This window comes from Bombus pyrosoma, linkage group LG1, assembly GCF_014825855.1.
Source record: "Bombus pyrosoma isolate SC7728 linkage group LG1, ASM1482585v1, whole genome shotgun sequence".
Classification (NCBI taxonomy): domain Eukaryota; kingdom Metazoa; phylum Arthropoda; class Insecta; order Hymenoptera; family Apidae; genus Bombus; species Bombus pyrosoma.
This window is the reverse complement of record NC_057770.1, coordinates 591,764-606,713: the sequence shown is the minus strand read 5'-3', so window position 1 is coordinate 606,713 and position 14,950 is coordinate 591,764. Positions and strand designations below refer to the sequence as shown.

General features: G+C 49.5%; 3 protein-coding genes across 5 annotated transcripts in view; 2 read left to right on the top strand and 1 right to left on the bottom strand.

The window, feature by feature from the left end:
• Positions 1-4,170, top strand: part of LOC122577974 (trigger factor-like) — a 47,442-nt gene extending 43,272 nt beyond the window's left edge. The window contains exon 3 of the mRNA XM_043749749.1: positions 1,717-4,170. Coding sequence (XP_043605684.1) covers positions 3,284-3,598 — 315 coding nt within the window. The 5' untranslated portion in view covers positions 1,717-3,283 and the 3' untranslated portion in view covers positions 3,599-4,170. The remainder of the gene's footprint in view (positions 1-1,716) is intronic.
• LOC122577809 (chondroitin sulfate proteoglycan 4) overlaps positions 1-7,018 on the bottom strand; it is a 49,756-nt gene extending 42,738 nt beyond the window's left edge. The window contains exon 1 of the mRNA XM_043749483.1: positions 6,957-7,018. The gene's annotated coding sequence lies outside the window, so the exon portion shown is untranslated. The remainder of the gene's footprint in view (positions 1-6,956) is intronic.
• Positions 4,241-14,950, top strand: part of LOC122577844 (sodium/potassium/calcium exchanger Nckx30C) — a 51,708-nt gene continuing 40,998 nt past the window's right edge. For all 3 annotated transcript variants that reach the window (XR_006320429.1, XR_006320428.1, XM_043749543.1), the window contains exons 1-2: positions 4,241-5,284; positions 12,425-12,448. Coding sequence is in view for 1 of the 3 variants with exons in the window: in XM_043749543.1 (XP_043605478.1) it covers positions 4,379-5,284; positions 12,425-12,448 (930 nt within the window). In the remaining 2 variants the exon portion in view is untranslated. The remainder of the gene's footprint in view (positions 5,285-12,424; positions 12,449-14,950) is intronic.

Below are 14,950 nucleotides of genomic sequence, written 5' to 3'. Positions count from 1 at the left end.
GTGGTCGATATCGGAGGATAGACCTAGCGAAATGCTAAAGCCGACCGACCCGTGGTCAACACTCAAACAAAAGGAGACATTGCCATCCCCCGCCCCTTTAAACAAAGAGAAAAAAGCGTGAGACTTTTGAATCGGCAACGAGGAATAAACGCGATCGCGTATTCCGGCTTCGCGACTAAAGTGCCGGTGAACAAATGTCATTACTTCTATGGCACTTGCCCGATGAATCTCGACGCGGTGGCTAGTATAATAATTACACGAAGCCGGCAGAATGATACACTTAGCTGTAATAATTTCCCGCATTCTGTCGGCCGTCATTATCCGCTCGTTATTTTCCGACAAGAGTGCTTTCCTCCTTCAATGTCGATGTAATATTTTAAGGTCTGGTTCTCTCTCTTTCTGCCCCTCTGCCCCTTCTCTCTTCTATTCCGTTCGTCCTGCCACTGTATGACGTAACGACGCCGTATATCGAGTACGATAACGAAAATTCATGTTATGTTAATGCATTTGAAGAATGTCTCTAAGTCGGTCTGAATCGATGCTATCGTATTAGCGGCGACGTATTTCCGTGTAGCTAGATGTCTGGCACAAAAGCATCGGTGGCTCGGTTTCAGACTTTTACTCCATTGAACTGGAAAATTGAGCGGATGCATTTTTTCCACGGCCAGTAATCGCTCGCTTGTCTTCCGGTTCGTCCTATCGTCTTTGGAACTGGCAAGATCGCAGCCACCTTTAAACCATCCGTTTTTTCAAATACTAAAAATTGTTCACGACGCTCGATCGTATTTATCGATCCGCGAGGGAACTTTTCATTCCGAGAACAAGACGTTGATACTTGACGCGGAGCAGGCGATAACCGCGGGAGGTAAAGCGAGATTTCGCCAAATTATCGTCAAAATTCGGAGGCCGCGAAGCGAAGAAGAGCACGTCGTCGTCCACAGCGAGCGGGTTTCGTTTAAGATCGAGCAGCACGGCTTTTTCTCGGAGAATTTTCTCTCGCGTGTCGGCTAGCAGCAAAAGCGGAAGTCGCGGAAAGGTGAGACGAGGCGAAAGTCTCCGGTCGCGGCGTCACCCGCTGATAATTGTAACGACCTCTGGGAGATAACGAGCCGGCTTTTAAGAAGGACACCAAACCGGCGAAGCTACGTCGGCCACAGAAAGGAAGCGAGCGAACAATTTGCGCATCACGGTACATAGTTGCACGTGCTTCGTCACGACTTTGCATGAAGCAGTGGTCGCGCGTACCCTCTCATTTTCTTTTGATTCTTTTTTCGCGACGAGATTAAAGAAAAGGGCCGCGAGTCGAGTGTCTAAGAAATTGCAAACACAACCATAAGATTACTCTGTGGTTGCTAGTTACGAATTTTCTATTATTCTTCGACCACGAACCATACGTCGATCAAGATATCCCGCTATCCTGCATAGTCCTCCTTTTTGAGTCGGTTTTGAAGATAACGAGAAACCAGAAGAAGAATGTACTCGACGTGATTTCATTTCGGTAAGGCTGACGAGGAAATGTGGCCGGCATGCTGTATTTCCAGCAATTTCTCCGATACCTAACTTTACGCGAAAGTCGTCGTCGTTGGGGAACTCGTTGAATTACATACGTTAAGCCACTCGATGCGAACGCGCATAATAGCAATAGCGTGGTGACTAACAATTATCGCGCGACAGGCTCATTGCTTGCAGTTTAACGGACGTATCTTACATTTCCAGATATCTTCTCGTTTATTACGAACATCGATGGGCGATGTTACAGAGTCGCTACGAAAAAGAGATCTCGGACGTCTTTCCCAACTCGCAAGTACAACGGATCTTTGACGCGGAATCGTTCGAGAGATCCGGTACTCGAAGTATCGTGCAAAGTTTGGACATTAGACGTCGCTTTGCTCGTACCGTTGCGACAGCATCGCACGGATGAAGGTTGAACGCTGTCCTGTTTAGAAAACATACAGGTTCCGTGGGAACGATTCTTTCGCGGAACGTTCCGAACCATCGGCCTACTTCCATTCCCTTTGCTTCGACCTACAATCGCCGTTAAAGGTGAATACTCTTTGGAAAATTGTTTATCGCCTGAAATTTCAACAGCTGGCTTTGATCGGCTCTGATACAGAAATACGGTCAACGATTTCTCCGAGTGGCGATACGCGCGCCGTTTCACCACACTGTAATTCATCAACGAGATTCCTTGCAGCCGATGGAACGTCGGGTTCTCGCGATTAGCTAGCTACCCGTTGCCACGGCCGTGACTGGAAGTAGGGAGTGGGCCATCGAGGGAGGTGCAAGGAAAACACGTTCGCGAGCAGAGTGACCGAGCCGACACCCGGTATATGTGGATTCGTAGAGTAGTCGTAGAGTCGACTCTCCGATATCGAGCGGGAGGCCCGGCGAGGGTTGCGCTCGCGCACACCTACACGTTTCACCGACCAACGTACACGTACGTTACTCGAGCTTACACGTGCGCAGTCTCCCACCTCTACGATCTACCACCAGCGCGTGCCGCGGATGGGGAGGAATTTCGAGAGCAACGAAGAGGAAAGCAGGGTGTAGGGTAGCGGCGAGTGCAACGGCGAATATCAGGGGGTGGCTGGTGCCGCTGTCCGCGGAGAAAGGAGAGAGGGTGGAAGAGAAAGGAACGAGCAGCCGAAAAGCAGCGACGAAAGAGACGGAAGAAGTAGAGAAAGAGGACGATGGGAACGCGTGCAAAGGAGAAGAACGAGGGGTACCGTCGCCGAAGTAGAAGCGGGATACGCTACGTTGGTGGAAACGAGACTGGCACAGGGTGGGGTATAGGATGTAGAACGAGAGAGAAGATACGATCCGGTGTGCTCTGGTCGAAAGCGAAGAGGCACGACGACAGGGCGAAAAACAGAGAGGAACGGAGATAGGAACGACGAGGAAAGAGAGCGGTCGGAGGGTGGCGAGAAGGATGGAGGACGTCCAATGTCGATGAAGGAGATGGAAGAAGCTGATGCGAGCAGCCACGTCGTGGAAACGGCAAGGAAGAAACGAGAGGGAAAGAGATACGGTTCGAGGGACAGCGTAAAGCGGAAAGGAGACGGGCATAGGAGAAGGGTGAAGAGAGAGCCGATAGCGGCGGAGGGCGGGATAAAGAGGGTTACGTAGCAAGGCGGTGGTAAAGGTGGGAAGGGGACAGGCAGAAAGTCGAGAGAGAGAGAGAGAGGAACGGAACGGAACGGAACAGGGTTGTTCCAGTGTGCAGCGAGCGGGCATCGCGGCGGGGGCGCCGTTCTGCTGCTCCTGTATATCCATCCAGAGTTATATGCACCATCTACCGCATCCTAGCGACCACGACGGCGACGACGACGACGGCGGCGACGACGACGACGACGACGACGACGGCGACGGCGACGACGACGACGGCGACGGCGACGACGACGGCGACGACGACGACGACGGCGACGACGACGACGGCGACGACGGCGGTGGTAACAACGACGACGAGGACGAAGATAGTGACGGCAACGACGGCGACGTCGAAGATAGTGACGGCGATAACGCCGCCGGGAAGCAGAAAGAAGAGGAGGAGAAGGAGAAACAGGAGATATCCGGTGACATCGTTCGCGTCGAAGGCTAGAGAGTGTGACTCTTCGCGTAAACGACAGTATCTACGTTAGTCATACCGATAGAGTTTATTAGAATTCGTGGAACGCGTCGCGAACGTTTCTTCGTTATTATGTCATGTGCGTCGTGGACGTTAAGCAGTGTCATTGTTTGCGAAACGCACGACAAACGCGTCTCTGTTCTACGTAAATAAGGGGGAAAGAGGCGAGGGGAAAAGGGAAGAAGAGCGAAAGGAAGAGAACGGAAACAGAGACTGCGCGAAGACAAACAGGAAGAGAAGCTGAGAAGCGTTGCTCGTGGAAGCAACGGAAGAGCGTATACAGAGAAGAAAGCAACGAAGAAGCGAAGAAAGGAAAGACGGAGCGCCGGTTCTACCTGTGGTAGAGTGAACAAGAGAAAGGTGGAATAACAAAGAGGAAGAAGGAAAAATAAAAGGTAGGTCCACTCGTCGGAGGGAGCCATCGAAGGTGGAGGAGCATGCGAGAGCAGCTCCTCGGTGTTTCAACATGACCCAGCCTTAGTAGGGTACCTCTGCTGGCGTACACCCTCCGCGCCGCGACACGATACGACACGCAGAAGAAGGTGGTGGAGGAGGTGGAGGTGGTGGTGGTGGTGGAGGAGGCGGCGGCGGCGGAGGCCAGAGAGGTGGTGGAGGACGGAGGAGAGGAGGAGGAGGTGGACGGAGAAGAAGAAGACGAAGGAGGAGAAGGAGGAGGAGGACGGTGGACTCGCTAACGACGGCGAACGTCCTCGAGGGTGCAAGATACCAGCACCAGCAACACCACCGACGACGATGATCGTGACAGGCGGCGATCGACGTACATGTTGGAGAAGGAGGCGCCGATTCGCGGTTGCGGTACTGGCCTCGGCTCTACTTACCCTAGCGATCGGTCCCGCGCCAACCGAGGGACACAGGCCAGCACCGAACAATCCGATCATTCTGCAGACGAGCACCAGCACGACAACTACGCCCTTCTACGTACACACGGTGAATGGTACCGTCTTAACGAACGGCAACTACGATGATTTTGATGTACACGCGGAGGACGGATACAACAGTACCATCCATCATCACCATCATAAGAAGGTCGGCGGTAACATGACCGAGGAGAAGGCGCCTCTGTTTCCCGAAGATCTTTTCACCGTCCATCAACGGCGACGCGGTGCCGTGATACTTCACGTAGTCGGTGTGGTGTACATGTTCGTCGCGTTGGCGATCGTTTGCGACGAGTTCTTCGTGCCGTCTTTGGACGTGATTATCGAGAAACTGGAGATCGCCGACGACGTTGCAGGTGCTACCTTCATGGCGGCCGGCGGTTCGGCCCCGGAACTCTTCACATCGATAATCGGCGTGTTCGTGTCGTTCGACGACGTCGGTATCGGCACCATCGTCGGTTCGGCCGTCTTCAATATTCTCTTCGTGATCGGCATGTGCGCTATATTCTCGCGTACCGTGCTCTCCCTCACATGGTGGCCTCTATTTCGCGACTGCACCTTTTATAGCGCCAGTCTGCTCACCCTGATCTATTTCTTCCGTGATAATTATATTTACTGGTACGAGGCCCTCGTACTCTTTGGATTCTACTTGGCTTACGTGAGCTTCATGAAGTGGAACCAACCGATGGAAAAGCTGGTCAAGAGAGTGATCTACAGGAACAAGGTGACCCGGGTGAGGTCTACCGATCAGCTGATGCCCTCGGTATGTACACTGTTTCTAACGCAAACGCGGTATGCACACTAAAACGAACGCGATACACGCTCTTTCGAACCAGAACTCCCAGACCGATCCTCTCTCCTAGTCATCCATCTTCTTTACCTTGTTTTCCATAATTTTTCTCCATTACGTCGAATCGATCTACGACCTACGTTCTCCACGTTCTACGACCGTTTAATCGCGCTACTCGCTATCACAGCGTTCCGTCCTTAGAACAAAGTCGCGTGACTTTGCCTACTCGCACGACTACTCGTGGGCGGTGTTTTGTCCCGTTTACGGACATTACCACGTTCACCCTCTTATCGGCTGCGTTTTTTTTTCCTTCCCCTCGTCGCAGATGATCGGCCTGATCGAGCATCGGGGTCGCGACATTGGCCATGTTACCGATTATTATCCTACTTCCTCCCCTATCGTTCGCCTCTTCTCTCCTATTCTTCTCGCATCTCTCGATTGCTTTTGATCGCACCGATCCTCCTTCGTATCACGGAACGTATCCTCTGTGTACTTTAGATAATAGAATAGGATTTTCAAACGGTTCGCTTTATCCCTCGCTCGAACGTCGCTAGTCTCATCGATTCGTTCTATTCGATGCTCTGCTAGTATTTCCGATAGGAAAAGAAAACCTACGGCCTCGAAAATCTCTCGTTCCGAGAACCAGGTGAATGAAGAAATTCGGTGCGACGAAAATGCTTGACTTTGAATCATCGCGCGTTGCTTTTCATATCCGCACTTTGCGCAAGGTCGATCTCGACGAAGAGATTCGAGCGAAAAATTCCGATGCGCCAAAGATGTCCCAATTACGCGCGTCCCATCCAACGACGCGTTTAATTAATACACTTTGCCACGCGTATCTGGTTCGAAATTAGAGAAACGCGGCTTCGGATACGAGTGGCGAAGCAACGAACCGAAAACAACATTGATCTCGTTTCTTCCACATCTTTCGGAACGTTTCGCGCCTGTTAAGATTCTGTCGGACGACGATCGATCGAGCGCTATGCATAATAAACGATTACGCGTTTCGATCGCGATCCATTCTTTCCACGGCCGTGACTACCTACGTCCGATTAAACTTCCGCCAGTTATTCGCTTCGTTGTCGTATCCTAGACGATGCACGCTCGATCACGCGCGTCACACGTACGGCAAAGAACGCTTCGACGTGAACTTGGATGGCGAACGCCGGATGGAATTTATGGCTCGATCAAGCGGGATGTAAACGCGAATAAATCAATCGGTCGAATTGAATTCTCCGCGACCGAGTAATTTACCTTCGCCGAAGGTGGAATTTTGATTTATCGATCGAACCTTTTAACAACCGCCGATCACCCACCGATTTCCCACTGCTAACAAACTCGATCGATTTCAAACTCCAGACAAATCAGCAGGAAATTGATTATCGAGAGGACACGCTTCACCGTGTTCGGCATTTCCTTCGTGGAAATGCCGCGGGTGATACGAAAAACATTTTTCTATTGTCTGTTCGAAATCGATCGCTTCGGTGTGCTCGAACAATTTCCACTATGTGCACAGCCTATGCTCACTGTATCCCGCTGATCGCGCAACTTTGTCTTTCGTCTCCTCGCGCTTCCTCTCGGTATTCAACGATCGGAACGCGGCACACATTGTCTGAGAATTGGGATAGCGGCACATATATCTGACCGTGCTGGAATCTTCATGGTCCTTGTTTCGCAACCCGATGATTGTCCATGGACGCGGAAGATCGTCGGGCAACTACGAGCTGGAAAAACGACGGTCGTGCGATCGGTGTCGCTGTTATTATCGTCTCGTGCAGACTGAAACGCGAGAAGACGAATCGCGAGTTGCGTAATATTTCGTCCCGATGATTGTATTTTCATAGCGATTTTCTACTGACCGTACATGGTCCGAGAATCGTGTGTGAATATTCGCTTGTCACGCGGCTGCAAGATGGATCGTGTGCGTGGACTGTGACAACGTTAATTACGTTATCAAGATCGTGCTAGATAAAACGGCGGGGCAATCGCTGTAGCAGCGGTGTGCAAAAGCGAATGATTCGCTGTCGTGAGACAGAGCCGTAAACTCTGCACTCGCTTTTAATCAGCTAGTCATGATTTCACCGGTTTATATCGAATCGTTTCGCGGTTATTTCTTCCATCTTGTATATCCATATACAAATACATTATACGCATAAGTTAACTAACATATACGCTGACGCGTACCTCGTCTTGTTTTTGTCCGCAGCCGATGTTTCCATCGCGCGAATCTCGTGTTCGGCCACTTTCTCTCTCGCACCGCGATTCTCCGTGTCGTTGATATCGTAGAATAGCGAAACTCCGCTGTCAATCAGACACGATATCGAGAGTGTGAAATACAATTCTCTTATTGACATTGATTAGTGATTGCTGAAAACGGAAACCCGATGCGTTAATGACTGCGTAATTGTACAGTGATAGAACGACCGATCGGAATTTACCTTCTCTCGCCGATTTCCACGTTGGATTTAATACCATCACGAAAATTGTCACGCGTTCATCTTTATTTCTATGTACATATTTCCTGGAATAATCGACTGCCAATACGCTGTAGCGTGCACCTTGCGTATCGAAAATTTCACCAAGTATTGCTCGATCGATTTGCTATTCAAACTACCGGGAATTCGCATGAAACGTTCAGCGCTGGATAAATAATACGCGGAATCTTGCTTCGAGAGACACGCGAAGTTTAACGCCGACATCATCCCAGGCAATGAGAGACAAAAATCGTATCGGGACGAGGAAACCGCGATTCGAGCAGGCAATCGAGAGATTAAAGGTTTAATTAACGCACGAGTCCTCTCGACAGCGAAGACTAGGGGCTCGCGAGGAGTTTTAAATCGTCGTCCTCGCGATGAATTTCCTCGGACGACAGACGATCGGAAAAGTCTGTAAGAAGAAAAGTTCGCCAGCGGTTTAACCGAAGCTGATCGGTACTTCCTCTCGTCATCCTTCTCGTCCATCCCATTTCCATTGTTTGCCGGTGGTGGACGCCGGGTGCTTCTGCCCTCGCGAAATCTTCCTTCTCGGGGAAGTTACGGCATTGCAGTGTGCTGAGGCCCTCCACCCATCGTCGAATCGATTCGACAGAGGCCCTTCCACGCTTAACCTCGCCACGACCATATACAACCACTGACGGCCGAGCTCGTGCACGCTCCACCTTCCTTCTCTTTGCGTTATATAAAACGTACGTACGCTGATCAAATGCACGCTCGAGTTGCTAGCAATCTGCCTACAAAACCCGATTGACCGAACCGACCTAAAGTGTTTCGACAGCGACCGGTAAACAGACCGATGCTAATAATATGATTAGCCGACGGTCTGGCCTCTCGTTGTCCGGCTGACAACGTTTACTCGCCGGGAACACGCGAATTCGTGCGTTCAAAGAACCACGTAGAGTCTTGAGCGTTTGCCACGATGTTTGGTACCGTCGTTCCATCAAAGGGAGAAGCGTTTGATCTACGACGTCGACGGAGAAATCGTAGCGATCGTGGGTCTGTTCGTTCGTTAGTCTTCTTCGGTGACGCGGAACCAGTCGCGTCGGTTTCAATCTGAAAAACGTCGAAGGGATACTCGAGATTGTCGCGTACATCGCGTCGAACAGCAGGAGCGAAGATTTCCATCGTGAGAGTAAAATGCGAGGCGCGGCCTATGGTACGCGAAATGGCGCGCAGCAAATTGCACGGTAATCGCATCTCTTGTAATACTCGATTCGTCCGAAGTGTAACACGGCGCGTACGAGTCTTTCCACGAAAGGAAGAAATACTATTCCTGACGAGGATAACTTAGCCTGGGAAAGAAAATTTCGAAAGTTTCTCGACGAGGGGGAATTCGGAAGTAAAAAGTTTCGCGCCAGGAACGCAAGTCGCCGATTCCTCTACGAAATTGCGATCGTCCCCGATCAAGGAAAGAATTTTCTCGAGATAAACGAGTTTGCGATCAATCGGGAGGGCCTGTTCCTGACGTTATATCGGCCACCATTCGCGTCTCGATCGACTGTTTCCTTCGCAGAACACATAATATCGTTCGTTTTCTCCCGATTGCTTGATTTTTCTATTAACGCGAACGACTATTTTCTATCGAGCAAACGGTTCTTTCGGGGACAAAGTTTCACGTGAAACGATCGTACTTCGACACGGGGGATTAACGTTTACGGTCGCGGTACCCTGTCCACACCGGACGAACGAGTTGGAAGTTTCATTTACCTTCCAATTAGGGATGCCTACCTCTTGGAATTAAGCGTAACTTTTGATTAGATTTCCTTCGCAAGTGACGCCGTTCGAATTATGGTTTGTTTCGCTTTGTACCGTGCACAATTATCCGGCCGCAATTACGAGAACGGTCTTCTTCGTCGATTGTTTTCTCCCTTCGACGGACCAAGATGGTAAATAAAAGTCTTGGCGAACAATCGAACGGAACCGCGCATCCAGGTAGGTTGGTAGACGATTGTTCGGAAACGGTGCTCGGAAAAGGAAAAAATTGTTTCAAACCAGCGTCGCTTGTTTTTCATCCGAGAGAAAGGCATTTTCGTCGGTTAACGATAATGCGCGGCCGACATTCCTTTGTTGAAATATCGATTCGCGGTTGGAAAATTCGTTCCGCTACCTTGACCAGTGACATTTCCGCGCTTTCCAAAAAAAAAAAAAATGTGACGTCTTTCGGTGCCGTTCTTCTGCACTCGCAGAGACGATGCTACGCGGAAACGCGTACGACGATCGATCGATAGCAGCTTGCGATAATTGAGCCGAAGCGTACCGAAAATTGGCGTACCGAATTATCGTGATACGTACGTTCGCTTGTTTTCATAAAAGCAAACGGGTCGACGAAAAAGCACAGGCAGAGGAGGAGACGCAGACGAGAGGGGAGGTGACGAGGAAAAAAAACGAAAATATTTACGCGCCTCTGTTTCACCGTTAAAGAGGCAAATCGCAGTCGTCGGTTTGTTTTCGATCGCTCGGCAACTTTCGTAAACGTCGAAGGTCGCACAATGCGAGTAGAAATCGCGATGGTCGCGGGCAAATCGTGCCGAATCGAATCGAACGATGATTCGCGGTAACGACTCGGTCGGGTTTACTTTGATTTATCGTTCTATTCGTTGAAGTTATTACGGTTAGACGAGAAACTTCCGATCGGTTACATCGATTATACGGAGCGACCAAAAGAATCCGGGTCAACTTTCCGGGTATTGGTCTTTCTGTATCAAAGACTTCTTTGTCGAAAAGATGGCGCTAATTAATATTTTTCGACAAACTGGAACGTTAAACGTCGAAAACTTGTAACATCGAACATCGAGAACTTGTAACGTATCGGACTTAACAAGTAGACCGTACGTCGAACGTAAGGAAACGTTCTGTGTGGAGAATGTCATTTCGCTGAATCGCGATGTACGTATGTTCGTTGGTACGAATAAGCGGAACGCGTTCGCCAAGATACTTGCAGAAATTCCGAAACTTTTCCTAATTAAATTTCGTGCATCGTCATAGTTGAACCGATTTTCTTCAATGCGCGAGACACTGGCGAAGGAAAGTTACGGCCGTGATCGAGACTAGTTCGTTTCGGGTCTTTGTTGTCCTCCGACACCTTCGCTTTATCTTCTACGTAATTAAACTTGAGCCGTGCAAAAATGATCGACTCTGGTGTTACGTCACGTTCCCGGCGAATATACGATTCGATATATATACGAGGCCGATGTAGGTTCTTCCCGCGGGGAAATACGCGGTTAAGAAATCTGCCGTTCTTGTCGAAAGACGGAAGAGGCAGGAAAACTTTGAGCGGCGAAACTTGCACTCGAGGCAAAACCTCCTCGTCTCGAATATGCCTGTGTAATCTGGTCGACGCTGTCGAAACGTCGAACACTCAAAATCCACCGCGTACTTTTTCCTCGTTTCGTTTCGTTTCTTGCAAACGGCGAGTTGTATTTCATTTTCTCTCGCAGTTGCATCGAGCTACGCGTTTCGAGTCCGTTGTTTCCTTATCGATACGTACTTCATCCTGAAATTTATTATATTCGCGATGGTCGTCGAGAGGTTTTTTTCCAAGCTCTGTATCGATCCGTCTTAACAGCGTCGTCGTTTTTTTTTTTTTTTTCTCTAAATCATCCGTAGTTTGGACACTTTGAAACATTGCCCCGCCTGATGGCCCAATTTACGTCTCCTCTTTTAGATCCGACCGGTCTTTTATCGCGTTAATGGCAAGACTCCTTTCCTCGGTAGCGAAGCAAATAAAGAAATAGATAAAAGCGAAAAGTTCGGACTTGTAGTCGCATTCGCTAGCGGAACGACGCGAGCAACTTCAAATTCTCGTGCTTGCGTTAGCGTTTTCGGGAGTCAAAGAGAAAAAACGTTGGTTGCGAGAAACGTGATCGGATATCGGGATTTCGACGAGCAAAGGCATCTCGATCTTCTCGTGGCGACGTTGCATGCAGCCGTGCGAGATAAGTCGCGCGAACACGCTGCCACGCGAACGCGTCGACGGAACGAGAATCGCGACGCCGTTGATTCGCTCGCGTTATTCTCTATCGATCGTTCGCGCCGAATCAGCGACGGAATTACTTCGTCGATCGGTATATCGAACACCTTAGGAACACCAGGACCGATCATCGTGCCTCGTAATTATCGCAGAACCAAACACTCGTTGTGGTTGACGACAAGAGCCTCTCCCTGCTTTTCCTCTGCAAGCTTGCGAGATGTCGCGAAGGAGAAAACGAAACAAACTGCATTCGGGAAACGAGATGCCGTCGTATCGATCGAAGGTCGCAATTATTTGCACGACTGAAAGTAAGTTTCAAGGATTTCGCTTCTTTTTCCCGCTCTGTTTTTTTCTTCTTCTTCTTCCTCCTCTTCTTTTCTTTTCTTTTCTACTTCTAGTTGTTCCATCGTTTCTTTTTCTCCAACCTTTGTTCGCTAATTAAGCGGCGACCTTCGGCCAAGCTTACGACGCCGCATACTCTTTCCTTTCCTTGCGACGCGTAATCTCTGTGCACAAGTCTATGTGAAACGCTTCCGCGATTACTGCATTCTCGTGTGATTGTGTGCCGCTTGCGAAATCACGAATCATCAACAAACAATTACTCGATTGTCGTTACTGTGATTGTAACTGGGTGTTTCTTGCTTGCAGCACCAGAGCGCCGCCCAGGCATTGGTGAGTCGCATGTCTCTATCTCTTTTTTCCTCTATCTTTACGATCTCTATATTTCCTCTGCGTTTCTTATTCACGACCGTTGACAAACTTTCTACACACTGTTCGTCGGCTGCTCGACTTACGCGCACGAACGATCCTCCCTTGTTCGACGAAGAAACACGTCACCCTCGATCGAGAATCTGCCTCGCGAAAGTCGTGCAGCCGACGCGTCGACGCGATGCATGATTCTGTGTCTCGTACTTTGCCACGTCATGTGCCTTTGATCGATGTATTTATTCGTAACAGCATCAAACTAAACCGAATGTTCCAGAAGTCGCGCAGACCTCTCGCGGCTCGTTTCTCTGTCACGCGAGTTCGCGTGCGAGGGATGCGCGACTTTCGGACCGAAATTTCACGCGTTATTTTCACGGTTAATCGTATAATATCGACGGATTTGACGGATGGTATCGGCGGTATTCGCTGACGATTAGCGAGGTCCGAGACCGCGAGGAAAGAAAATTGCTATCGCGGTAACAACGTACGTAGATATTCAAGGGTACAAGGGGTAAAGTGTGTTCACCCTCGTGGGATTTCGGTGCGCGGCCTCATTGTCACCTTCGACTTTAGCCGCAGCAGCGTTCTGATCTATCTCTCTTTCATCAAGCACTCTTGGTCGATTCAGGATGCACCGATGCAGCCAGGTCGCTCCGCGCATGAGAAGTGGCAGCTGCGACAAAAAAGAAATCGTTTATCCACGCCCTCAACCCCGTTTCCGCATAATAGATACGTAGACACGTACACACACATACACACACACACACGCAGCATCTACCGACAGAGACACTTACGCTTACACACGGCCAGACAGTGACGCGTAGAGAACAAGAAAGGGAAGAAAAAGAGAAATTGCTTCGATCGGTCGAAATTGCGCGAGTACGCGAGTCTCGTTCCATAACAATATCCATCGTAACTCTGGTAAGTACTTTTACGAACAATTCGAAACCGCTTCGAACAGGTGCGCAAAGGTACGGAGATTTTAACCGATCGAAACGTTTCGTTCGTTGTTCGTTTCGGCGGCGTTAACTACGTACACGCATCGAGCCACGCGTATGTACGCGTACACCGGTAAACTAATTAAAGAGAAGCTAGAATTTCATGGAAAACTAATACGAGAGGGTTCGTGCGTTTGCCGAGTAGCGACCGCGTCATCGGTTCCTCTTTGATTAGATTCCGCGAATCGAGACGCGTTCGATGCAAAGTAGCAATCGTGTTTTTGAAAGTCTGATCATCCGATTGAATTAATCAGTACCGAACGCTGGTTTTCCACCGCGATCTCGCCCCTACCCCTCGTCGCTTTCGCAATCCTATCGGGCGATGTTTTGAGGGAAAACGTGAATGATTCACGAGGTCGGTCGAGCCCGTACATAACCAAATTAAGTGGTTTCCTAGACGTCCGATTGTCTATGCCTGATCGATGAAATATTCCTGGAAGCGCGGCGTTCGTTTTCCTGGAAAATCGCAATTATGTTTCGATTTGATCACGATCGACCTAGTTCGAGCGAGATAAATCATCGGCCTGTAGCCGATCGCCGAGCTGCCTCGAAGAAACCAACTATCCGTTAAGATTCGCGAGAATCCAGGCGAGACTGTTGTCCTTTATCGCGTATTCTATATGAGAAAAGTTGCGCCGAGTGATTTTCTATGGCAAGGCAAACTAGGTCGGAAGTAAAAGTTGTGTAATTGCGGGTCTATCGGTACCGATAGTCGATCCCTAGCGAGAAAAGCCATCATAGCTATACGTAGAGGTATATTTCAGTAAGAACCGCGGAGAGAGAGACGAGAATATCGGTGCTAGTTTCGCGAAGCAAAGTAATCGTAGTCGGTGTAAAGTTGATTTGCTGCTGCGACATTCTCGAGTGGTTCTCTCGAATTTAAATAACGTTTACTAGCTCGTCGCTATAAACCCCATTATCGCGGCTCGCTGAAACATCCTGTCGGGACGGAAATCGTAATTCAATTCGAAACATTCCCAGGCGTTTTCTTCGTCTCTCGCAGATTCTTCGAAACCTTCCAGTTTCTGTGGAGACGTTGGCGAACGACTACGACGAGAGGAACGATTATTCGTTCTTTTTCACAATCTTATCCGCCGTACGAAGAAATCGAGCCGGCGGAAATTCACTAGCCTCTGGAGTTCGATTCGCCACTCCGTTTCCACGTCTTTTAATTTCTCCTTGTCTCGCTCGATCCACCGTTCTCTTAACAACTCTCGCTTCGTCGCACTTTTTCCCCAGCCATTCGAAGCAGCGCGGATCTTCGCTAACGTTTGCCAAGGTATTGCTGTTTCCTCGCGTTGATTTAATTGCGATTGTTCTGCTCGGAAATCGCAACACGACGATTACAAAACCACGGATCGCTTTATCTCGCGTTTCGCGATACTTCGCGACGCGTCTCGTTTGTCGAAGGATTTCCGAATTCCGGGGAACGACGTCGCTCGTGCAAAAAGATATCGCGTTAAGAACGTCG